Source organism: Meles meles, chromosome 20 (assembly GCF_922984935.1).
Source record: "Meles meles chromosome 20, mMelMel3.1 paternal haplotype, whole genome shotgun sequence".
In the NCBI taxonomy this organism is placed as follows: domain Eukaryota; kingdom Metazoa; phylum Chordata; class Mammalia; order Carnivora; family Mustelidae; genus Meles; species Meles meles.
This window is the reverse complement of record NC_060085.1, coordinates 20,278,025-20,304,077: the sequence shown is the minus strand read 5'-3', so window position 1 is coordinate 20,304,077 and position 26,053 is coordinate 20,278,025. Positions and strand designations below refer to the sequence as shown.

The following is a 26,053-nucleotide window of genomic DNA, read 5'->3' as shown; positions in this document are numbered from 1 at the left end:
ATATCACAAAATATTGCGGAGGAAGAAAATTAAGGAGAATATTCAATTGCTGAAGGGCAAAAAAGCACTAACAACTTCTAAAATCCAGTCCAGTCTCTTCATCTGTATGATGAAGATAACATTAGAACTGCTCTAGGACTCTACATGGTGTAACCTAACTGAGAATCCCTAGCAGCACACTGACTGGCCCATGACTAAACCTCAAAAAAGGACAGTTTTCTCCCCTTCACCTAAAGTTAACCACAGAATATTACAATGAAAATGGAAGCCCAGATATCACCTAGTTCTAAGTAGATATCACGTAATTTGAAAACATTGTACAGAATTCCTAGATTTACAAAAATTAACAGCTAGTAAGATATTTCTACAGATCTCAAACACCTTACCAATGTCAAATACAGATGAACAGCTGCAGTAAGGAAAAATAAAACTCCTTTGTACTGCTACAATAGGGGACTCCTTCCCTCACTAACATCCAAGCAGTTTCTCCAAACTGGTATGAAGTGGGTACAAGTTTTCCCTCCCTGCTATAAGGATTATGGATTAGCAAGCAGAGATAGAAACCTGTGCTCCCAATGGAGTATTATGCCTCCATCAGAAAGGATGAATACCCAACTTTTGTAGCAACATGGACGGGACTGGAAGAGATTATGCTGAGCGAAAAAGTCAAGCAGAGAGAGTCAAGTATCATATGGTCTCACTTATTTGTGGAGCATAACAAAGAACACGGTGGACACGGGGAGATGGAGAAGAGAGGGAGTTGAGGGAAACTGGAAGGGGAGATGAACCATGAGAGACTATGGACTCTGAAAAACAACCAGAGGGTTTTGAAGGGGTGGGGTGGGGGGTGGGAGGTTGAGGAACCAGGTGGTGGGTAATAGGGAGGGCACGTACTGCATGGAGCACTGGGTGTGGTGCAAAAACAATGAACACTGTTATGCTGAAAATAAACAAATAAAAAAAAAAGAAAAGAAACCTGTGCTCCAAGCTGGTCATAAAAATCAAAGCTGAAACTCAAAATATTTTCGCATAGGAATAATAATCATAGATTTTCAAGATAGCAATTAAATAATGCAGCCAGCATACTATTTTTGATTCACTGTTTTTCTTATTATAAGTACAATATTTAAGCTATTTTATAGGCTGAACTGGATTTTATTAGATAAAAGGCCTAGGAGTGTAGCCCTAACATGTTTATAGAAAGAGATGCACCCTGAGTTTTGAACAATCTTTCAGATCATAACTGAGGAAGGAACAGCAGAAGAAAGCTGTGAGGGAAACAGAAAAAATAGATGCCTTGTTTGGCAGCAAAGACATCTAAATTACACTAAATCACAGCTGTTAATGTCTTCAGAATAACTGTCTCTCTCATTTACCAAGCACCTGTGCCCAATACTGTGCCCCTTCCCAGGAAATAACCATTTTTCTAAAGCTAAACTCACAGTCCTAAGAATTCAAGAATTTCATTCCATCTTTCTTTTTTTTTTTTTTTTAAAGATTTATTTATTTGACAGAGAGAAATCACAAGAGAGGCAGGCAGAGAGAGAGGAAGGGAAGCAGGCTCTCTGCGGAGCAGAGAGCCCGATGTGGGACTCGATCCCAGGACCCCGAGATCATGACCTGAGCTGAAGGCAGCGGCTTAACCCACTGAGCCACCCAGGCGCCCCTCATTTCATCTTTCTGATTAAAACACACACCAAATCCTAGCACTCTGAGATTCACATATGCCTATCTTGAATGCCTTGCACTGCCTCCTTCTAAGAACACATCAGAGGAAATACCTAATGTTATTATTACTTTAAGTACTAAAGGGAAAAGAAGAAATTAACACTTACAAAGCACTTGGTATGCTCTCGTTTGATTTTCACAACCCTGTAGGTAAATATTACCCCCCACTTACAACATTAAGAAAATGATGTTAAATAACTTGCCCACAACACCACTGAAGAGAAGCCAGGACTCAGAATTTGGCTAACTCCCTACTCAAGGGTTTTTCTCCAAAGGAAATTATCACTTAGGCGCCACTGAACAGTTGACCACTTTCACATCAATTATTTGTTATTCTAATCCAGCAGCCCTAAAAGCAAGATATGGGTAAAATAAACCATCAATTCTTCACTTCATGGAATCTATATAGTATTTAGAGAATGCTCTAAAATGTCCTCAGAGGTGAATCCGAACTCTTTATATCATTTCCCAATTCCTTCTCAACAGAGACTCAAACACTAGGGCTCCTTTTATCACTTCCATCCTAGTAAGTTACCATGTCATTATAGCATAGCTATTAAAAACTCCTGAAAGTTACCTTTCAAAACAGGATTTTCTACCAGCACAGATCTCTCTGCAGGTCCTTAAATTTAAATAAATTCAATTTTCACATGATAACTTGCCTGATGGTATTCCTAAGTGTTTGTTACTACTGCCAGTTTAAAAAGTTATTTTGTAGTAAATTGTGAGCTAAATCTTGATTGAACTGCAGTTAAAAAAGGAAAATAAAAGTCTGTTTAGACAGATTCCCCATCTATAGTTTTCCATTACAAGCTTGGGAGGGAGGGGAACCTGTACATTCAACATTTTAAATCTGTTTTTAACCCAACAAGATGACAAATGACTTACGATAATGCAATGTGCCTGAACTCTTCTAGCATGCTATTGCCACAAAACACTAACATTATGTTATAACATTACTATAAAAGGAAAACTGACATTCAATCCCTTACTTTATTCAATATTCTTTTTACAGAAGTTTAATGTTACAAGGATTATTTAACTTCAGGAGTTTAACACTTATAACGGATAAAAAGAGGATTCTAAGAGGACTAATGGTCTCATGAAAACAGGTTTGTTTGTTTTTCAAAACAAAGCTGTGACCATAATACATACTAAACTTAACACTTAGACATGCCCCAAAACACTTCCCATTGTACGGTAATTATTTCTAATACTGAAGGCAAAACAAATTAAAACAGAGCAAAGATTTGCAGTCAAATATCTGCAAAATTTTGAGCTGGAGAAAAATGATGTCAACGGTTTTTGTCCTTTTATTTGAAAGGCTCCAGTCCAAAAATAAACAGTCATCCGGCTCATCAACTCAGGTGCGGAAACTCATTAAAATTGAGATTTGGGAGCGGAGAAAACAAGATTCCCAGGATTTGGCTTCTTGGGTAAAACTGCCCTGTGCCCCACACCAAAAACCTCACGCAGCCACAGGGGCCCAGCCCACCCTGCCCGCCCTTCCCCGGCCGCACCTGCCGAGGCCGCGCCTCCAGCGCCCCCTGTCGCCCTCCCACGCCCCAAGACCCGCTCCCAACCCCATGCCCGCGCCCCTCTCGCACCGCCCCCACCCCGCGCTCGCCCGGAGCTCGCCCCGCGCTCGCCCCGCACTCGCCCCACGCCGAGGCCGCGCAGCCTGCGGGCAGGGGCGGGGGCGCGCGGACGCGAATCGAGGCGGGGCCGCCACGGGGCCGAGAGCACGGGCGCGTCCCCGGGACCCCCGCTGCTGCCAGACCGGAGCCTCACCTACCTACGCCGTATTTCTCCTCCTCCGTGGGGGTCCACATGGCCGGGCCAGGCGCGGCCCCGCGGGCACGGCAGCCGGGCGACAGCGCGGCGGGGACGGCCGCGGGCCCGGCTGTGGCGCACCGCAAGCCGAAGCGGGGGCGGTCAGGCGGCGCGGGGCAGTGGGCGGCGCATCCTTCACAGGCCGTCCGGGATGCCGCCGCCGCAGCCACGTCCGGACCGCGAGGCTCCGCGGGCGGCCCAGCAGTCCCCGGCCGCGCGGCCGAGGGCTCTCCACCTGTCCGTCGCCGCTGCTCCCGCGCCGCTGTTCGGTCCCTCACAGCTCCGCTGCTCGGCTCCCGGCGCCGCCGCGGTTCAGCTCGCCTCAGCGGGCTCGCAGGACGGCCGCGCATGCGCCACTCCCCGGCGCGCGGGGGCTCGCGCTGCCCGGGCTCGCGCCGCCCGAGCCCGCGCGCGATCCCACGCGCCGCCGCCGCCCCGCGCCAGCGGAGGGAAATCCGCGAGAAGGGATTGGGCGGCCCCGCGGGGGTCAGGCCTGGCTCCTCCGCTGACCTCCGCCCTCCGCGGCGGCAAGCGCTGGAAGAGGAGGGCTGGGCAGGTGGAAGGCCCTAGGCCCCTAGAGGCTTGCGTGCCTGGTGCCTCTTGCCAAACATACCGAGATTGCCGCGGGACCCCTGTCCGAGAGCGGAGGGCCGAGAAGGAAGAATACTGTCTTCGAACCCATCCCAGTGTCACCCACAGAGTGGTCACGGCCCTTCCCCGGAAAGGTCCCTGGAACCACTCTGCTTCTCGCCAAATCCGAAAGCTGGAGTGGCCGCGGAAGAACAAGGTGGAGCATACTCAGGCCCCTGGCTCCTCATCTCTGGGATGCCTTCTAGACCGAAGTCCTGCCGCCTCCTTGGCTGTAGTTTCCCAGAGTTGGCCTATGCGGTAGAGGTTTGGGGTCTGAACAGTAATAGCAGCCTTCCTAGTAAGGAAGCACTTCTTCGTTGGGATCTGGTATCCTGCCCTGGGCACCGCTTCTGCTGCTCCTAGGTTTCTGCCCTGCCGGCTATTCGGAGTTTCTGGCTCGATCCGGAAACTTTCCTCCTTTATCTCCTCCCAAAAATCTGTACCCTCTTACTTTTGCAAATATCACCTTGTGACTCTAGGTCAACCATTCGCCAAAGACCAGGATAATCCTGGCAACTGCAGGACTTCTTTCCATCTACATATGGACCACCCATCTCTGTTACCGGCACTTCGGAGCCAAAACCCTGGTGTCATCCCTCAATATCACTTTTTTTTTTTAAGATTTGTTTTTTAAAAGATCTTATTTGTTTATCTGAGAGAGAAAGCATGAGAGGGGGGAGCAGGGAGCCTGATGCAGGACTCAATCCTGAGACTCCAGGATCATGACCTGAGCCAAAGGCGGTTGCTTAACCAACTGAGCCACCCAGGTGCCCCCTCAATATCACTCTTGAACACCCCCACTCTTCAAAGCCCAGATCAGTGCCTCGGTTCCAGGAAAGCTTCCCTGATCCTGCAGCTAACAGACTGGACCCTTCCTTCTTTTGCCTAGGATTCCAGTTGTGTGCTTTTGTGCCTTATTTCTCCGGTAAGACTATCAACTCCCAAAAGGCAAGCTTCAGGCTAAAGTCATCTTTCTGGTCCCTCAGCACCTTGAACACCTGACACACACCTGTTGAGTAGGAAGCAAGACTAATACGAGAATATCTAATCAACAGATCTTGTTGATTCTTTCTTCATAACGACCTTTATAACTGGTTCCAGCTCCCAGACCTAAGCTCACCTGGATTGTTGCTGCAGACTTCCAACTCCTGACATAAAGACTTCCGCCAATGAAGGCTGCCCACTCCTGTCCTGGGAAAATATTCTGTAAATAACTGAGTTTCTCAGCAGTTAGATAACATTGAGGGGTTGGGGGAGTCCAAGAACATAATAAAAAAGATATCCTTATTTATGTAGCTAACTGTTCCAGGAAGAACTCTGCCCAGTATCACCACGGAATGTCATAATAGAACGAAGCCACATTCCCACAAAGCTATCTCCAGGGAGCTATCTAGCAAGTGGGCCAAGTTATACAGACCTTCTAAACAACCTTAAAGCTTTTATCTCATATCTTAGTTTCACCCTATTGGCTGGTGTACATGATCACAGTCTCAGAGCCTAAGGACTGGTTTTCCCTAAGTTTACTCTCTTGTTCTCAGTCTGAATTCATCTTAGGTGCCTGCTTCCCTGAACAAAGACAGTCTCAATCAACAACTGCAAACAACAGCTCAGGGATGGGAATGCATTAATCAACTGAAAAAGGGAAAAGAAAAGGGGCCAAGGTGAGAAGAAGGACATCTGATAAGTCCCAGACTCTACAGCCTTTCTCTTTGTACTAAATTTAGATTTTCTTGAAGCAAAAGAGCAGAGAGCACGTCATGGAGAATCGGCCTTCAGCAGGGATATGCACCTGCTTTCCTATATCCACAGCATCTGCTCTGAGTCCTTCCTCATGCTCCCAGTCTACTCTCACCCCACACATACATACCCCTCCCAACATGTGAGCCAACCTCCAGCTTGCCTCTGAAAGTCAGGCTTGTCAATGCCCTGCCCTCCCCTCTTCTCCATCCACTTCCTTATGTTTTCACCACCACCCAGCTTCATCGTCTGCTCCTTCCTTGTGACGATCTGCAAGTGGGTGTGTCTTCAGTGTGTGGGTGACAGTGAGATGACACTGACTTCGGACCCATCCCAGTGTCACCCACACTGTCTTCAGACCCATCCCAGTGTCACCTACAGTGTGGTCACGGCCCATCCCCACACGAAAGCCCATCCCTACACTTCGTGACACCCACACAAAGACAGTGTTGGTGACACCAGGATGAGTCCAAAGACAGTGTGGGTGACACTGGGATGGGTCCAAAGACTTCCTTGCAGGATCTGCAAGGACTCACTGCACCATTGTTGCTACCTGCACTCCATTTTCACCCAGTTCTGCTCCACAGGCTCCTTCTGTGTTTCCAGGAACATCTGCCCTTTTGGTATCCTTAGCCGCCATTCCCTCTCTTCCTCCCCTCTCTCTCTCTGACTTTGAAGGAGAATCATCTGCTCCAGATTATTTCAATGCAATTCATTTGACTCTCAGAAAGGTCTGGTTTCTGATCCTGTCACCTCCCAGAAACTGCTCTCCCAGAAGTCCCCAGAGTCATCCCAACTCCAGATACAAGCAGCTACCCTTCCCTGACTCTGGCTGGGCCTTTGTATGCAAAGAACCAGAACCCATGTACTCTCCTCTCTTGAAACTCATGGACCCTCCTCACCCTCCAAGGGCCAATCTCCCCAGGAAAGATTCCCCAGCTGCTCTTGGCTAAAGGAGATTTTGCTCTCCCATAAGGACTTTTCCTGTAGTACCTGCTCATCCTAACTTCCTCCAAGAGATCAAATGTGTCTGCCTTGAACATTGACAAAGTCTGTTTCCTTCCTCAGTTGCAAAGATTGCTTTTCATTTATTTTTACCCCACACAGAGACTAACATAATGCCTACCACCTAACAGGAAGTCAACATATACTCTTGGGTGAATGAACTACCTGTATGTTTCCTGAGACCATAATGCAATAGGCTAGAAAGAACTGAGAAATTTACATCAGCAAATCACAAGTCTCTAAATTCAGAAATTTGAGTTAATAAGAGTAAACTTCCTTGATACAGGCACATTGGCTTTAATTAAAAATTCACTGAGACATCTTACTGAGTAGCTATGTAAAAGATAAACATGGTTTCTTACCTAAAAAACAAATCTGCAAACAGTTTGACTTAACATGTCACTATTACTTTTGGGTTGAACTCATTACCTCAGATGATAAATTACAACTTGCTGACGGAGGAAGGAATCAAGTCTTCAGCAGGATGTTCTTTAAGACTGGTGGCTATTAAAAATAGCTCATAACCAAATGTATTTTGTATATTACATACAAGAATTGCAGACAGCATCATCTTTTTCATTCAAATAGAACTTAATCAACAATTTTTTAACATAAACAAACTCCATAATGATAAATCCCCCCATCCCTTTTGGTCACTGAAACCAGCCCTCTCTACAAAGCTCTATGAGCTACACTTTATATCTTCTCCTGTTTTTTCTGCTGCCTGGAGAATCAGATAGCAAGAGTCAGCCAGTCTGATGACTCAGCTCATAAAACAATGTGTGGCCACAAAGATGATGTTTATCCAGGAGCATCCTGGAGGCTCTTGCTACTGAAGTCAGTGAGCAGTAGGCAAGTGGTCCACGATGCTCAGTCTCCCAAGAGTTTCTGGCCACAGTGCTAGAACACCACTCACTTCCTTCCCCCAGTGGTTGATCTCATCTGGTACTCTATCCAAGCAGAATGGGCAGGGATGGGGGGGGGGGGCGGTTCAGAGACATGCAGTGGCTAGAGAGGCAGACCTAAGAGGACAGGTGATAGTGGTGACATTCTGCCTTCTCTTCATCCCGCGGTGCCTGCAGCTAGGGTTTCTGTCCATACGCAGCCCAGGGGCAGGTGGATAGGAAGCTCAGAAACACTTGTTACCCAATGCACCTCTGCCCTGCTGGGTCCTCTAGAAGTGAGTCTGCTCTGGTTAACAAAGCATCTACAAAGCTAGTTTTCTTCATGGCAGAGAGATTCAGAGGCTAGTCTCACTTCACCTGCACCCCTTATGTTCCCCCAAAGCAACACCTTTTTGGAAGTCTCCTCTCAGGAGGCAACATTGGCACAAAGGGCTAACAGAGTAGGTTAACACAGAGCTGGCTGACAAAGTTAGGGTCCTTTCAGGTAAGAGACCAAAGTGACTAAGAAGATATTATTAGTATTTTGCTTTAAATTTTGCGGCATCTGAATATCTTCGGGGTGGAGAGGGGATAGGGAAGAGTGTGAAAAAGAGACAGATTAAGCTGTGCAATATTTTATTATTTTCCCTAAAATGACAAACTTCAACCATCTGTTTCTTTTTTATCAACCCATTCAAAATATTAAAATGCAGATTCCTTGCAGTTCGCCAAGGTCTTTCAAATGAGATAAGACCAAAACCTCCCTGATTTCCACCACTGGAAACTGATGTGTACTTCTGCATGGGCTCTGTCGCTTATCAAGCCACCCCCCGGCCCCCATGAGAAGCAACCCTAGATATGTCACAGGTTCCTCAGATACCCTGCCCACTCAAGACTGTGAACTACCCAGAGACAGTGTCATGCTGTGTTGTTTTTGATGTTGTTAGTGCCTTGCACATGGGATTTGACACCTAGTAGGTGCTCAGTAAATATTGCTTGAATGAATACATTAGCAGATGAGTACTTTTATTTACTTTTCCTGAAATGTATATCATTGTTACACAATGGGTTTTGTTTGTTTCTGGCCAGGAAAAAGGGAGGAAAAACTATGAAAAACAAATTACCTCCCCCCCCCAAGAAAGGAAGGGCAAGTAGATAGAAACTTGACATTACTCAGTTCTCCTCTCCCTTTGGGGGATATAACTGTGCCCTTGAATTTCTGCACTAAGTCACCAAGGAGGAATTGAAATTAAAAAACCTTGGAGGGCAATTAGCAATGAAACGTACTAATGTCAAGAAGTGAATTTTATGGGACCATATTTGTAATATTAATTGGGCCTCTGCGTAGCTAAATAGTGAAATTATTGCTCCAATACAAATAGCCCCAAAAGAGAAAAACAGCCCAAAATAGCACAGATATTGCAAATCAGGACAGAGGTAATTTCTCTACACATAAAAAGCAACCAATTGCAATGCCTTCACTAATTCACTTAAGTGCAAAATAAAGCATGTTTGGTGTCGTACCACCTACCTTATCTCTGAATTGCTATGGAGCTGGGTCTAGAAAGGGAACCTTCATTCCCACCAGCTCCTCACACTTTTCACCTTGCAGTGTAGGAAATTTTAATCATTCATTCACCAAATATTTGTTAAGCACCTGTTATGGACCAGGTCCAGAGTAGAAGATGTTCACCATTTTTCCATCACAGAGTTTACCATCTAGTTGGAAGGAAGAAGAATTGAACCAATTATCACGCAAGCGAATCTAAAATTGGAGACATAAGTACTAGAACAGAAGAGTACAGTATACAAAGGGAGCATCCACCAAGGGGCCTGACCTAGTTTGGTAAATCAGGGAAGACTTCCTGGAGGAAATGGTGTTTAAGTTGGAACCTGACAGTGCAGACAAATCAGCCAAGTAAAGAAGGAAAGTGCTCTACAGAGAGGGAGCAGCATTTGGGGAGGTAGGTCTGATGAGGAAGAAGCTTGATGTATCTGAAGAATGGAAAGGCCAGTGTGACCAGGATCTGATAAGTGAGCAAGCAAATGGAGAGTGGGGAAAGATACCGCTGGTGTGGGAAGCAGGCCAGGTCCTTGCTGGGTCCCATGATCTTCAGGCACCAACCATTGCTAGGCCTTGGGTCAGAACCAGAACTGAGAGATGTGAGTAAGACCAGGCCCTAAGACCAGGTTCCTCAAGAAGATCCTGGGCTTGTTGGGAAAACAACAGAGGCAAAGGCCCATTCCCTTTTGTGCTGGGCTCAAAGGCACCAGCGCACACTCCCTAATTCTCAGAGCACCCAACAAAGGCTGCACAGAACCATTTCTCCCCCAGGACCACGCCAGACTTCCCTCTCCTGTTCAAGCCAGTCCTTCCTTGATTCTCCTGATGGCACACCTAAGCATGGGTTCAGCCTTCATCTCTCAGGGTCAGAGGGGAAGAGAAGCTTATCTCCTGTTGGAGCTAACTCTCCAAAGTCTAGAAGGGTCTCTGCCACCTTCTTCAACTGCAATCTCAACACCTTGCTTATCACATCCAGCCCTGTCCGTGCTAAGGTTTCTAGAGAAAGAACATCACCAAGCATCCCAAGAAACAATTGGCCCTGAATCCCTGAATCCCTGAATCTTCAGGAACATTCATATAGTAGAGGATGTAAGAAAAAGAAATCCTCAAAGAACTCTCTTCTGAGAATACACCTTGGCTGTGTACTAAGAACATGCAGGACCCCGACCCAGGCACAGCAGGACCAGGACTCGCCCTGTTGACACTGAGGAAGAACAACTCTAAGCAATGGAGACTATTTTCTTCCCCACTTAGCACTGAAGTTGATGGATCCGAGTCTATCATATGCAATCGTGAATTATGGAAAGATTGGTATAATGATCATAATCCAGAAACCTGTCCTGCCAGGATCCATGGGAATTTTCCATGAGAACTCATCACCATGTGGCCCAGCTGAAACCACAACTGACGCTCAATCTGTCCCAAACCCAACCTGTCCCTTATGGGCTTTTTCAAGTGTGACCTAGTAGCAGCAAATAGAGCTTGAAGGGTCTGGGTTCGCACCCAGCTCCAGATACTTCCCAACTGGGTGAACCCAGGCAAGCAGCTTAACCTCTCTGAGCCCAGTTTTCTCCTCTGCCAAGTGGGAATAAGAGCTTCCATGTCAGGGATGCTTAGGAGGATAATGCCTGAGAAGATCTCAACACAGAGCCTCGCACAGCGTAAGTGTTTGCTCAATATTGGGAGCCCACTCCCTGCCCCACCAGCTCCGGTCGCTCCCTGGAAATGCTGGGTCTCCTTGTCTTTGTGAAATCTACTTCTCCTTGGAGCCAGCCTGTGATTCAGTCACCCCCATCCAGCTGGGCTGGCCTCCCGCGTCCGCCTCTCACCAGCCAGCACTTAGCTCAGCACCAGCCCCTTCTCTCTCTCTAACACCAAAAGGTATTGATTTCCCTGATCTATTTCCAGGATGCAACACCCTTGAAAGCCACTTATTCCCCTCACTGTTCCTCCATGACCATCACATCCCCTACTCATAGCCACTTTTCCTAGAGCCACAAGGTCCTCATCTGCCAAGGCTTAGATCTGTTTCATTTTGCACTGGTTTAAAGGTCAAACATGAATTTTTCCCCATTATTGTACTGTGTCTTGTCACACAGACTCTCTCTCTGTTTCATGCATTAGTCACAGTCTTGCTATCAAATTAAATATTCCTTGGTGGTTATTTTTAGAGAAATCTTTTTCTAACTCTACGTGGTACAATGATGTGTGTGCACCCACAGTTCTGGGATCCAGGCATTACCAGGTGAGCTCCAAATTGTGTGAGGGCTCAGAGTCCTCTAGAAAACAGCAGCCAGTAGAGCCGTGGAGGCTGTGACCTGGTTCTGTCCATGGAATCCCCTGCCTGGCTGAAAAATAATTAATCGCGCAGGCCCTGGATGATCCAATCATTCATCAGTCAGTCCAGGAAAGGCCCAAAGTAGACTCAGCACAACTGCGAGTTAAAGCAAGTCTGTAGCACCCCCAACTGCTTGTTTGGTTCTCTTCTCATTCCTAGTACAAGGGCAGCAGGAGTAGTTGTGTTTCTACACCCTACAACCCCATGGGAGGAAAGAGCTTGTTACCCCCTTGACTGAAGCCTGAGTGAATGGTTGTGGTTACATGACTGCCTATACCTGTGCGATCTCAACCTACAGAGAGGCCAACATCAATGGAGAAATGAAGCCCTCTGAACAGAACTGCAGACCTCCCTGCAGTGGGTCCACATGAAGAAGGTGGGCCTTGCTAAGTGTCGGTTCTCTTCACCCACTTGAAGGCACTGTGAGGATCAGAAACCATACACGCCTTAAACTTAAGGAGCTCACAGTGGAATAGAAGAAATGAAACCCATGGAAAGGGACTAAATAATAAGACAGGATTTAGCACTTCTCCCTGGGGCACAGACTGTGGGGAAAGGGTGGACTTCTCACTTCTGATGCTGCTTTCCACATGCTGGTCTCCACTGGTTATGATACCTCAGCTGCACTCACCCAGAGCAGAGACACCGGGGGGAAAGGAGGAAGTCAGCTTAATCTTGGGTTCAGCTCACAGGTCCAGCTGGCCTCACACCAAGCTTCTTTCTCCCCCGCGACTTCATCTATGAAGAAAGTGATGTTTTAGCCTCCATCTGCGTTTTATTTCTCAACTTGTTCAGAAATGAGATTGGGGGAAAAGGGACAATTTTTTTAACTTTTTTTAAAGATTTTATTTATTTATTATTTATTTGACACACAGAGAGAGATCACAAGTAGGCAGAGCAGCAGGCAGAGAGAGGGGGAAGCAGGCTCCCAGCCGAGCAGAAAGCCCGATGCGGGGCTCGATCCCAGGACCCTGAGATCATGACCTGAGCCGAAGGCACTGAGCCACCCAGGCGTCCCGAAAAGGGACAATTTATTGAGGGTACTCTCAAAGAGGCCCCAGAGTCTATAAATGCTATGGATGTTCAAAGGCAAAGGCCAAGTGGAATGGTAAAATCCACGAAGGCTTGGCTGAGGAGGCAAGGTCTCTGAGGATGGTTGAACACGGCTCAGAAGTAAAGGGCATACTCTTGCTGGAGATCTCACGAACTAAGGCACAGAGAGAAGTAGTAGCAAAGACATGGGGAAAACAATGATGAGGCCAGTGTGACCAGAACCCAAGATTTCCTTGAGAGAGGTGGCAGGTGGGTGGAGGCAGGTGACAAATTTCCTAGCAGTCAGTAGAGATTGGTTTGGTCACTTGGTCAAGGCATGTTAGCTAAAGGCTCTGCCAGGTCCATGGAAAGTAACTGGGGGCAGAGTTGAGGACAGTTTAGAGGAGAAAGTACAGGGTGGGCTGAAAGGTTACTGTGGCTGTGACTGTCCCATGGGTCCCTGATGTTGAGATGTGGGCCTAACCTGGGGAAATGGCACTGAAAACTAGGCAGCGGAGACCTCATGAGGCCTTCAGGAAGAAGAATGTGACCTTGAAAACTGGCTGATAGATGAGGGGGAGACAGTCCAGGAAGACACAAAGGTTTGACCTTGAATCACTGCAGTAAGTGGGGAAAGCCACTGGGAGAGCCACAATGAGAAAGGTACAAGTGTGGGTCACTTGATAAGATCAGCTCCTCCAGCGAGGAGAAATAGAATCAGTAAATGGACAAATGGGAAAATGAGCATCTTCTTGAACCATCAAAGAAAGACAGAATGAAACTGTAAGACCCCTTTATGAGTCATTTGAAGGATTGGCTCCCCCAGTGAGGAGAAACAGAATCAGTAAATGAACAAATGGGAAAATGAGCATCTTCTCGACCATCAAAGAAGGACAATGTGAAACTATAAGACCTCTTTATTGGTCTATCAAATAAAAAGAAAAAAATTAAATGATAGTGTACAGGAAGTTAGGTGCAGGAAGACAGATGCAAGAAGTGTGGTGGGTCTCATTGACACCACCTCACCAGCAATAAAGCAAGTGGGTATCACAAACCCCTGAAATATAGAGCCAAAATATGGAAAGAGCCCAGATGTCCATCGACGGAAGAATCGATAAAGAAGATGTGGTATGTATGTATATATACACAATGGAATATTACTCAGTCATCAAAATAATGAAATCTTACCACTTGCAACTATGTGGATGGAACTACAAGGTATTATCCAAAGTGAAATAAGTCAGTCAGAGAAAGACAATTATCATATAATTTCACTCATATGTGGAATTTGAGAAACAAAACAGGATCATGGGGGAAGGGAGGGAACAATAAAATAAGACAAAATGAGAGGAGATAAAGTGTTAAGAGACTCTTAACTATAGGAAACAAACTGAGGGCTGCCGGAGGGGAAAGGAGTGGGGAGATAGGGTAACTGGGTGATGGGCATTAAGGAGGGCACATGATGTGATGAGCAACTGATGAATCACTGAACTCTACCTCTGAAACTTATAATACACTATATGTTAATTAATTGAATTTAAATAAAAACACAGAAATAGGAGCATCTGTGTGGCTCAGTCGGTTAAGCATCTGCCTTCAGTTAAGCATCTGCCTTCGGCTCAGGTCATGATCCCAGGGTTCTGGGATAGAGTCCCATGCTTCTCCCTCTCCCTCTGCCTGCCACTCCCCCTGCTTGTGCTCTCTCTTTCTGCCAAATAAATAAGTGAAATCTTTTTACAAAAATAAACAAAATAAAATAATTAAAACAAAACCAAACCAAACAAACAAACAAAAATGGATGGAGGGAAAGTCCCATCCACACATTCACTACAATACTGCCTGCATATATTGGAAGCAATCCAAATGACCACCAGTAGGAGATGAATTCACTAAACATGGGGCATTACCCCTGCAATTTTATGCAACCAATACCAGCAATGAAAGTCATATATCCACGTGGAGAATGTCATTATATAACATTCAATGAAAAATAATCATGCCCAAAACCCTCTTCACAGCATAGTTAGAATTATGCAGGAACAATTGCATATGGAAACAAACCAGAGTGAAATTTACCGAGACATAAAGCTCTCCTCTTTTCTGTAATTCCCCAAAGAGTTGCTTTAATACAAAGCAGTGCAGCTTTCTCAGGAAACAACACACACAGGCAGGATGTAGAATGGGGCCACACTGCACTCTGCTGCCCTGCACTCTGGGGTCCACCTCCCACCCTCCTTGGAGCTCATTCCCTCCTGGTGATGAGCATGGAGGAGTTCCTGAAGCTGGACTTCCATAATAGAGAGCCAGGGACAGCAATGGGCATGGATTCCTATGTTTGCTTTATCCTCTCCCCCCTACCCAGGGTGTCTTGTCTACACATCCACCCTGGTTGGCCCAGCCTCTGACTTCCAGAGCACAGGACCCATTTTTCTTTTTCCCCAGAGCCAGTGAGAGCTTTGGTGTCTTAGCAGATACCTTGAGCTCTGCAAGTCTCCCTACAGGGTACTTGGAGAAAGACTGCCATTCGCCTTCATTAAGCTCACAGTCTCTACCTACCCTACTTAGCCCTACCTAAAGCTCCCACCTTTCCAGCTGGGCTTCAAGCTCTATCACACCACTGAAATGCCTGTGTTAAGGCCACCAAGGATGTCTGTGATGGAAAATCTGTTGGTGGTCTCTGTTCTTGTCCCACTTTTCCTGCTTAGCAGCATCCAACACAGTAACCATCCCTTTCTTGGAACACTGGCTTTAAGAGACTTCCAAAAAACTACACTCCTGCTTTTCCTCCTACCTTATGGTTCTCTCTCAGTCTACATTCCTGGCTCTTTCAAGTCTCCTGGGCCTCTGCCCCAGGATTAAGTCTCCTTTTCCATCTGTCTCCACATTCTCTCCTTTCTTGTCTGGTTTTGTGGCTTTGGATCCCATCTAAGTCAGGATGTCTCCCAAAACCTCTGCCCCAACTTCCATCACTCAGGCTGCTCTCCTGACACCTTAGATGTCTTAACAGTATCTTGAAATGAAAGTGGCCAAAGCTGCACACCCCCCAAAGTCTCCTTATCTCAAGAGACAGCACCTCCATCACCCCAACAGCTCCCAGCAACACTAGCAATCATCCTCCTCACCCCTCTCCTACCTCCCCCACCCCCATCCATTCTACAGTAGGTTCTATGACTCCAACTCCTAATAAATCCCAGATCTCCCACCATCCCAGACCAAACCACTCTCTTTCTCACTCGGAATTCTGCAGCCTTTTGTTGGTCTCCCTGCTTCCACTTTGCCCCTACAATTCTTCCCAGGCAGCCAGAGGATTTTTTGTTTTTTAAGTGTAAATCACAGCATGTCATTCCTCCAGGCAAAAGAATGGCCCAAGAAACAAAGCCTCTACACTGCCTTCACTATTGCTATTCTGCATTGTGTTAGAAGCCCCAGTCAGTGTACAGGCAAGAAATATAAAGGCACAAAGATTGGAAAGGAATAAGGAAAGCTGTCTTTATTCACAGATAACATTATTGTGAATGTAGAAAATTACTAGAGCTAATACATAAATTTAGCAATGTCACCGAATACAAGATTAATACATTAAAAAAACAATTGTATTCTCATATACTAGCAAGAAACTATTCAGAAATTTAAAAATTTTTAAATTCTACTTACAATAACATCCAAAAACTAAAAAGATGAGCAGTTAATGTAATGTAAGATGTGCAAGACTATAAAATACTGCTGAGAAAATATTTTAAAGGACTTAAATAAAAAGATATGCCATGTTCATGGATTGAATATAATCAAGTCCATATCGTATTAGCAGATATGTAGACAACTAGGTGATCAACAGAAGAGAATAGAGTCCAGAACTAGACCCACACATATATAGTCAAGACGTTTTTGAAAGCGTGCCATAACAATTCAACAGGGGGAAAAAAAGTTTATTTTTCTTCAAGAAAAATATTAATCCTCAATCTTAAGCTCCTTTCACACTCAAAAAGTCAATGACAAGTGGATCGTGACCCCAAAGATAAAAGCTAAAATTATACAGATAATGGGGAAAACAAAACATAAAACTTATGACCTTGGGATAAGTAAAGATTTCTTAGAGAGGACATAAAAAGCACTAATCATAAATTCTGAACTTCAAAAAAACTAGAACTTCTGCTCATCAAAAGTACCCATTAAGAAAACAAGTAGATAGGAAAAGAAGTAGATGGGGTGCCTGGGTGGCTCAGTGGGTTAAGCCTCTGCCTTCAGCTCAGATTATGGTCTCAGGGTCCTGGGATTGAGCCCCGCATCGGTCTCTCTGCTGCTAGGTGGGGACCCTGCTTCCTCCTCTCTCTCTGCCTGCCTCTCTGTCTACTTGTGATCTCTCTCTCTGTCAAATAAATTAACAAAATCTTAAAAAGAAAGAAAAGAAGTAGATAAGCCAAAACACTTCCAACACACATCTGTACCAATGGATATGTATCCAGAGGATATAAAGAACTCCCATAACTCAATAATAAAAAGGCAAACAACCCAGTGTTTGAAAATGGGCTAAAGACTTGAACAGATTCACAAATGGCCAATAGTCACATGAAAAAGTCCCCAGCATTGTTAACCATTAGAGAACTGCAAACTGAAACAGTAGTGAAGTACAGTGAAAAACCACAATGAAATACTATGCACCCATCAGAATAGCTAAGAAAAAAGGCTGATAATACCAGATGTCGACAATGTGGAGCAATCAGAAGTTTCATAAATTGCTAGTGGAAACATAAAAGGATAAACCACTTTGGAAGTCTGGCATTTCTTTTCTTTTTTTTTTTAATTTTTTATTTTTTTATTGACATATAATGTATTATTAGCGCCAGGGGTGCAGGTCTGTGAATCAGGTTTACACACTTCACAGCACTCACCAGAGCACATACCTTACCCAATGTCCATAAAGTCTGGCATTTCTTAAAAAGTTAAATATATTCTCAATGTATGTCCAGAAATTTCACTTCCTGGTATTGACGAGACATTTTTGGCCCGAAATACTTACCCAAGAGAAATGCAAGCCTATGTCCACAGAAAGAGTTGTGCATGAATGTTCATAACAGCCTTTTTCATAATAGCCAAAAACTTGAACAGCCCAATAGCCATCAAATTGTGGTATATTCATAACATGTTGTATTACATAAGAATAAAAAGGAAAGAACTACTAATACAACAACACGGATAAATCTTGAAAAGAAGCAAAAGGCACCAGACACAAAAAGCTACATACTTACCTACTTGTATAACTTATATAAAACTTCTAGAATAGGCAACATTTATCTATGGTGATAGAAATCAGATCAGCACCTGTGATGGGGTGATCAGCTGGGGTCAAGTTTTCCAAACCAAGCTGAGTAGTGGTATCACTCAAGGAGCTAGTCATAAATGTAGGTGCCATCCAGGCTGAGGCAAGTTCTCTTCTCTGGAGCCTCCACCTTGAAGGAGCCTGCAGGGAGCAGTCCCACCTTCAGCCAAAAATCCAGGACTGCAGACCAAATGGCCCCAGCTTCCAGCATTGCCATAGCTGCATCCCTCTTTTTCCTCAAGGCATGGGCAGGAAATAGGAAATCCCTTTTGTGTCGGGCCTTCAGGCAGTCCCAGGCCTGGGAGTAGCTGAGAGGGGGACGTCAGCAGCCAGCCCAGGAACCAGAGAGCTCAGGCTCAGAAGCTCCCTGGGCTCCAGCAGAATCTGCACAGGGAAGCTCCCCAACTTCAGGCCTCCAGGCTTGTAGGCCAGAGCAACCCAGTGCCCCCAGGACCAGGCTCCCCGCACACCTGCCCCTCTCTGCATGCCCCTGGCACAGCCCCGTACCCCTGCTCCCAGTGCCAAGCCCCGACACTCCTCTCACCTGAGAGCCCCTGAAAGGGAAACCTAAGCGAGAGCCATGGAGACCCCAAGCAACTGGCTGACAAAGTCCTATTTAGGAGCAAGCCAAAGGGGAAAAGAGTTCCGCAGGTGAGAGGCAAGAGGGCAGAGAGAACTCTGAGGCCAGGAAAGGGCCCCTGGGCAAACCAGCCAACAGGCAGGGGTAGCAGGGTAGGGGTAGCAGTCTGGGCTGAGAGGCTGGCTTGTGACCTTCAGCTTTCTCACATATAAGATGGAAATTAAATACAGTAAGACATTTTCCTGCTCTGACCTTCTCACAGTCAACCTAGAATGGCTTTCCAAACCGTGTCTGAACCACACCTGTGGTGACGCTCACTGGCCCTAGATCTGTTCCCATTCTTGCAGGCCTGGGTTTGACCCACCCAGGAGGGCACATGGGGAGACGAGAAAGTGCAGAGGCCCAAGAGGCACCACTTACCTTCCAAGTAATTGGACTCTAAGAAGCCCTGAAACTGGAACCCATAAGCTCTTCTAGGACCCTCCCATCCTGACACCCTCCTCCCGCCCCCAACTTTATGGCCATTTCCAGGGAGCCTTCTGTGTGGCACTGGACGAGCCAGCTGACCTCTGACCTCCTTCCTCCCAGAGAACAGAACCTGGCTGCCTGCCCCTCTCCTAAATCTCCTCCCACCCACTCCACCTTTTTCTCCTCCAGGCAGCCCTCCCAGCTTCAGGTGCACAGGACTTTTTCCAAAGAATTGAGAAAATCCATCTGACCTCAAGAGCAACAGAAAGAAGAAAATCTTCCAGGGTCAGCCCTGAAGGACAGGCGTGGGAGGTGGGGTACCTGTCCTGGGAAGAATACATTGGTGTTCCCTCATCCCTTGGCAGTGTTCCCAGCCCCAGCTGGTGGCCTGCATTGACTCATGGGCTGGAGAGAGGAGGGCCTTCTCTTCCGCTGGCTGAGACTGTGGTAGGTGACTATTGCTGAGAATCTCTGCACAACCCCTCCCTAGGATCTCCCACCCAAGCAGTCACATGACTCCAATAAGCGTGAATCCCCGTTTCGGGAGCTCATTAATAGAAACGGAGTCCCTGCCCCCCGGGCCCAGGGGCCACACTATATCTCTGTAGCATCTGCCTCCAGAGAGAAATGATATCTTACTGCATCTCCTTTATGTGGAAACAGACACAGCCACAGACACAGCCCCAGCAAGCTTTATATCCACAGTTTAGTGCATTCAATTTGTTGCCAATAATTAGATATTAAAGCTGTCTCAGGAGCTGGTGTTCTGTTTGTAGAGTCAAGGGTCCAGTGAGGGCTGACTCACGTCTGTCTAAGCTGCCCTGAGCCCTAGGCCAGCCCCTATTCTGGATGGTCAGTGGCAGACCCTAGAGAAAGACAACTCCAAAATTCCTATTTCCTGGTGCCCCATAAGGCTGCCCACACACCCACTTCTGTCTAGGGGAGGCTGAACTAGACCAGCACTCTCTAGGCATGTTGTGCTCATTTTTGTTCCTCAGATACTTAAAGGTCTTTAGAGCCCCAGGGCCTTTGCACTTGCTCTTCTCTCTTTTGGGGGATGCTTTTCCTCCTGCTCTTCTTACAACAAACTCCTTGTCATTCATCCTCAGCTGAGTGTCCCCTTCTCAGAGACCTTCCCTGAACTTCCTATCCCTGTCTGTCACCTTGCTTTGGCAATGAGCTCTGTCATTAAAGGAGGAGTTCCAACTCCTTAACCTGCCCCTCCCAATAGCCCAGAGAGGTTTGCCCACATTAGACACTCTGAGTTAGCTCATCCCCTCATCTGGCTAGTGTAGTGACCAATGTTGTGTCCTACAGGGCCCTTTCATGACCCTGTGAGCAGGAATTCTCTGGACCTGCCTGGTTGCCATAGTTCAAAGCCTCCTCTACCACACCTGTCTCCCCCTACAGCCTGGGCCAGTCCCTCTGCACAACTCATTAGGCCCTGGTCTGACAGGAACCTTCAGAGAGAGGGGGGCCCCAAGGGCAGGTAGGCAGCTCAATCAGACAGGAGTTCTGACTGCAGTTTCCCCGAGGAAGACAGCCTCCTTTCTAAAGGCTTTTAGCCTGAAACTCAATACTTTCCTGGACACAATCAGACCCCACAGTCTCTCATGTGAGGTGACATTTCTCAGGATCTAAAACATGCTGAGAGCTCTGCAGGGCTCTGCACCTTCCCTTTCACAGTCTCATAGAGCAGGGGACAGGTATCACTTATCCACATATTCTAATGAGGAGATGGGCTCAGAGAAATTAAGGGAGTTGTCCAAGCTCACAGCACAGAGCTGGGGGGAGACCCCAGGCTGCGTGACCCGGCCCAACTTCTCACCCATCCTCAGGGAAGTTCCTTGACTCTAAACCTTCCTGAGAGGGGACTGGTGCTCCCTTTACAGGTTCAGGGGTTAGAAGATATGGGAGGTCACCCCCAAGAGCCCTTTCTCTGGCTGCTGGGGGCAGAGAAGACCAGGGGAAAGAAGGGGCAGGTCTGTGACACCTCCAGCCAGGCCAGGTCGGGGAAGGTGTCAGTCCGGGTAGTCGGGGTTGGGATTCTTTGGACAGGGACAGCCTTCCTCTTAGGGAGGGGATTCTGGAGCCCCATACTTCCAGGTTCAGACCTGGCCCCGCCACACACACTGCACGTAGGAAGCTGGGCACTCTCTCCTGGTGCTGCTCAAACCTCAGTGACTCTGTCTGCAAGATGGGCAGAACCTCTGCCTAGGAAAGCTATTGGAAGTAAAGAAATATAAGAAAGATCTTGAATGAGACATTCCTGGCACACTCTAGTTGCTCAAAACATTAGCTCAAAATGTGGCTGGAAGGCTAAGCCAGGGCTGGGAAGCCCAGCCATCTCACCCACCTGACCTTTCCTTGGTGGCCCCTGAAAACTTCCATGCAGCTTCAGCAGACAAGATGGGGAGACACCACCTAGGCATCAAAGTCCCATCACCTGGAAGTGAAGATGTATTGGGGAGGGTCCCAACACGGGGGCTGCTCCATGGGGTGGCTGAAGGACTCACCAAGTTCCTACATAGAGAATCTTGGCCAGGTCTGAGCATTGATCGGCTTGCTGCGAACACAGATGAAGGCTGGCTTGGGGGGGGGGGGGGGCCAAAGGGGACAGGTAGTTTTGTCTACACTGCCCCTGCCGCAGGAGCAAGTATTTGGGGGTAAGGCAGGCTCCCCAATGCCTCCTCATCCCCCATCACTTCCTCTTTGTCCTTTCTCTGAACTCCCCATGAGAAAGAGGAAAGTAAGCCTGCCTACAAGAGCCACAATCACCAGTCGCTGCTGCTCCCCTACCGCTACTCCCCCTCCACACTGCGTTGCAGCCCACTGGACAGTGCAGATAGCTGCTCCCTGCCTGCCCCCCATGGAGTCTGGACTCTCTGAGGACAGGGGCAGAGGAGAAAAGACAATCTCAAGTCCATGTGCCACATCAGAGCCCAGCCATGGACCTCGGCCAGCCACTTAGCCACTTAGCCACTCTGAACCTTGGTTTCCAATCCATAGAACAGGATCATAATGCCTAGCTGTGGGATCTGAGACCAATTTTGTTTGTTACGTGTCTAGTTCAACAGTCCATAAAATGCTTTAAGCACATAAACTCTTGGTCAAATTACATCTCGGGAGAAATTCCAATACACAAAATAGCTCTGTTGGAAGCAGGGGTGGAGGGGCCCTAGGACTCTTCTACCACATCCTGAAGTCCTGGGGGGTCAGGTGTGAAAAGATCTGGCCCCTGACTGGCAACACAGAAGCCACCTGGAAGTGCCACAACAGCAAGAGGAGGCGGACAGGTTGTTCCACAAACTAGCATCAAACACGGGCTGCATCTCTAGGGGAGGTGAGCAAATGGATGTGAGGAGGGGGGAAGATATGAGAGTGCCCTGGGAGCACTAAGACCGAGACTGCTACCAGGTGCCTACTGTCTCACCCCCGGGGTCCCCAGTCTGCCTTCCTATAAGAAAACGGGATGAGAAACTGAGAGATCTCCTTGCTATGTCTGCCTCTCACCCATTAAACCTATTTGTTCTCCGTTCTTTTTTTTTTTTTTTAACAATTTTTTTTAAGATTTTATTTATTTGACAGACAGAAATCACAAGTAGGCAGGGAGACAGTCAGAGAGAGAGGAGGAAGCAGGCTCTCCGCGGAGCAGAGAGCCCGATGCGGGGCTCGATCCCAGAACCCTGGGACCACGACCTGAGCCGAAAGCAGAGGCTTTAACCCACTGAGCCACCCAGGCGCCCCTATTCTCCGTTCTTCACACAGGTCGAGCCCATTCCCGCCTCCTCACCTTGCCTCCCCCTCTACCTGCTAGCTGCAATGCCCTTTCCCTACGTCTTTGCCTTTCCAAATCTGACTTGCCCTTCAAAGTCCCACGTCACCACGTTCTGGTAATCCTTCCACGATTGTCCCCAGCCGAAAGTATCTTCCTCCGATGTTCTCCAGCAGGGACAGTGGCTGAGAGCTTGGGGCTCTTTCTCCATCCGTAGGATGGGAATGTGAGGACCGAGATGGTCCATGTAAAGTCCCAGCACTGTCCTGCCACACAGTAGGTACTCAAGAAACAGCAGCTGTTCATCGTGATGTCGTGCCCTCCCCCTCCACCCAGGCAGGCCCACAGCTCCCTCTGGCTCTGGCACACAGTAGGCATCTACTGAATGCTCACTCGGGTGACCAGCAGGTGGCCCCACACCCCCAGTTAACCTGCCCTGACCAACTGCTCTGAGCCCCGGGGAAATTGGTTCCCTGAGTCTCCCGCTACTTTCTCCTGGTCATGGGAAACAGAGAAAGGGCAGGACTGGCAGAGTCCTGGCACCTTGGCATGTCGCCTAGCGGACACTTAGGCAACATTGGTAACCATGGCCTTTTGACTTGGCTGCCCCTCTCCCCTTTGCCACAGGCTCGCCCACCCTTGTAAGGATTACTCCCATTTAAGAGATAAGAAAACCTTCCACTGGTGGCAGTATGTCTGCCCAGGGTGCTGGAAGGATCCAGCCCTGCTTGGTCAATGTCTCATTTTACTGATGAGGATGGGGAACCTCAAAAAGTGGAACAGCCTTGCCCAAGTCCTCACGTAAACCAAAGCTCAGGTCCTGGCTCTAAACTAAATAACCCAACCCCACCCCACACCACCCCACCTGCAAGGAGGGAGGTGGACTTCCCAGACCCTTCCCCACCTGCTGGCCTTTGTTCCGAGGGGTGAACGTGCTGGGTGCCCAGTGGGACAAAGGGAAGAATTGTACCCTGCTGGGATTAAGGGCAGCTGTGAGGACCCACTAGAGCTGCAAAGGCTCAGTGCCAGGCATCGGGTCTGGAGATGGCCACCCCAAGGCCTCTGCCCCCTCAGCACACCCGCCAGAGAGCGAGAGTTTCCAGCAGGCCTGGGAGCACTGAGCCCCCTGCAGAGGTTACCACAGGCTGCTTTTGAGGCTCAATCTGGCTCTGCGGTGGAGGGGCTGAGTCGAGGGCGGAGAGGGGCTGGTGCGGAATAGCAATGAGCTAGGCTGCTGGAAGCCAGCCAGCACCAGGTTTGCAAGACAGAGAACTCTGCTGTCAGCTGGGTCAGGGGAGCATCCCTGGGAAGCACTGGGAAGCAGTGTCTCTCTCTCGAGCGCGCACACACACACACACACACACACACACACACACACCCGTGCTCACTCACTCACGCACACATGTCAATACACCTCTCGTGGATTCTTTATTGAAAGCTCCCAGGAACGCCACCGTGGAGGCCAAGTAAATGCCTGCGTTGGAACAGGCTGGTGAGAACAAGTGGCCACGCAGCTTTTTAGTTCACCTAACTCCAGCTGATTGTCAGGGGTTTGCTCCTGTTTCACAGATAGCCATCCTGAGGCCCAAAGAGTGTGACTTGGCCAGGCACCCAGCCTCTTAGCCCTGGCTTGTGAGAGCTGTACCTGATGCCAGAGAACAGGGGACCATGCTTCTCTTCCGCTCTCAGAAGTGGCCGAGTGGACATGGGAGTTCTGGGGGCAATCCTTCCAACCCTCTCCTTTGCTAACTACCTCTGCTACACGCCCACCAACCGAGCCACTCCCCCTTCCCCATAACAGCAATGGGCCAAGTATGACCAATTAGAATCCTTCACTGGGTCTGGACTGTAGGCCCCTGACAGATGCCTCCCTTGCTGGAACCATGGGAGCCGTGGGCTTGGATGTGAGAAGGCTATACAGGCAGAAGATCAAGGTCACCCCCAGGGAGAAGCACAGACAGGTAGAGCTGGGGTGAAGAGTCCTTCTGCCCCCAAGGCCCTGGTCCCAGTCCCTGCAGTTCTGCCTTCAATCCTAGAAACCATCAGGCACCCTCCCCAGCCACCAGGGTGCCTCCATTCCCTCTTTGGCTTCAAAGGCCCTATGACATCACCTTCTCAAGCCATTCCCCTCTGCCATAGACCATTTGGAGCCCATGATTTGGTAGTATTTGTGTGCTGTTTGGTCCTTCTCCTGGAGGAGAGTAAACTCCCCAAGGCAAGAGCCCTGCCTGCAGCTTTCCCTGCTGCTTTCCTGGCACCCTGTGTGGGGGCTGAGTGCAGTGGGGCTCAGGGCCCAGTGAAGGATCCGTCTGCAGCCCTGTCACTAGACAATGAGCCCTTGCCTCTGGCCAGTACTGCCCCAGGCAGAGTACACAGCGAAGGCTGGTCTGAACCACAGGCTCTATGTGGCCCCAGCATTCATCTGCAAAAGGGTGGGCCACCCTCCCTGAAGCTCAGGGCTTTGCCCAAGGTGCAGGACACCCAGGTGATGATGCTCTGGAGAGTGAAATCCCATGTGTGGCGAATGCCTGATTTTGTGGGGTAGAAAGTCCCAGAGATAGATTTGGGGCTGGGTTGCTTTTCCCTCTGGCAACCTCAGGTACTTCTCTCTTTCCTGATGGTTGAGGATGCTGGGGTGGCAAATGAGTGCTGGGCATGAGCCATGGACCAGGCACCTTGCTAGGCACTTCACATACATCATCTGCCTGGATCCCCCAGAGGAACCCCCCTGGGGGGCGGGGCACTACTTCCCTATCGCAGCTGAGGAAATTGAGGGGGGAAAGCTGGGGGACTTGACCAAGGTTGCCAAGAAGGGAAGCAGCCCACACTCAGGAGTGCTGGCTTCTCCCTGCCTTCTACCCTCTCCACCCCCTCCCCCATGCCTTCAGGGGACAGGAGGTGGAGGAGGGAGAGCTGCCGGTGCCAGTTGAGCTCTTGGAAGACTGAGAGGTTTCAAGATAGAGCAGAGGGAATATGCCACAGTCAGGGCCCCGCCTTGAGGCTGCCCGCAAGGGCTCCCAAGGGCTGAGGGCGCTCTCCTGCCGGAATAGTCAAAAGACAGTCTCCAGCGTCCCGCCCCCTCCCCTCCCCGACATTCTCACTGCCAAATGAAATCTGGCAGCTTCTGAAAATAGCTCAGCGCTGCAGCAGGCTCTCTGCCCG

General features: G+C 48.4%; 1 protein-coding gene across 7 annotated transcripts in view; it reads right to left on the bottom strand.

Moving 5' to 3' along the window:
• DOCK3 (dedicator of cytokinesis 3) overlaps positions 1-3,960 on the bottom strand; it is a 608,703-nt gene extending 604,743 nt beyond the window's left edge. For 4 of the 7 annotated variants that reach the window (XM_045990865.1, XM_045990867.1, XM_045990866.1 and 1 more), the window contains exon 1: positions 3,524-3,959. In XM_045990865.1, coding sequence (XP_045846821.1) covers positions 3,524-3,911 — 388 coding nt within the window. In that variant the 5' untranslated portion in view covers positions 3,912-3,959. Of the gene's footprint in view, positions 1-3,523 lie in introns of all 7 variants that reach the window. The other 3 variants (XM_045990868.1, XM_045990864.1, XM_045990869.1) reach the window with 3 other exon arrangements.
• Positions 3,961-26,053: the final 22,093 nt, after the last annotated feature.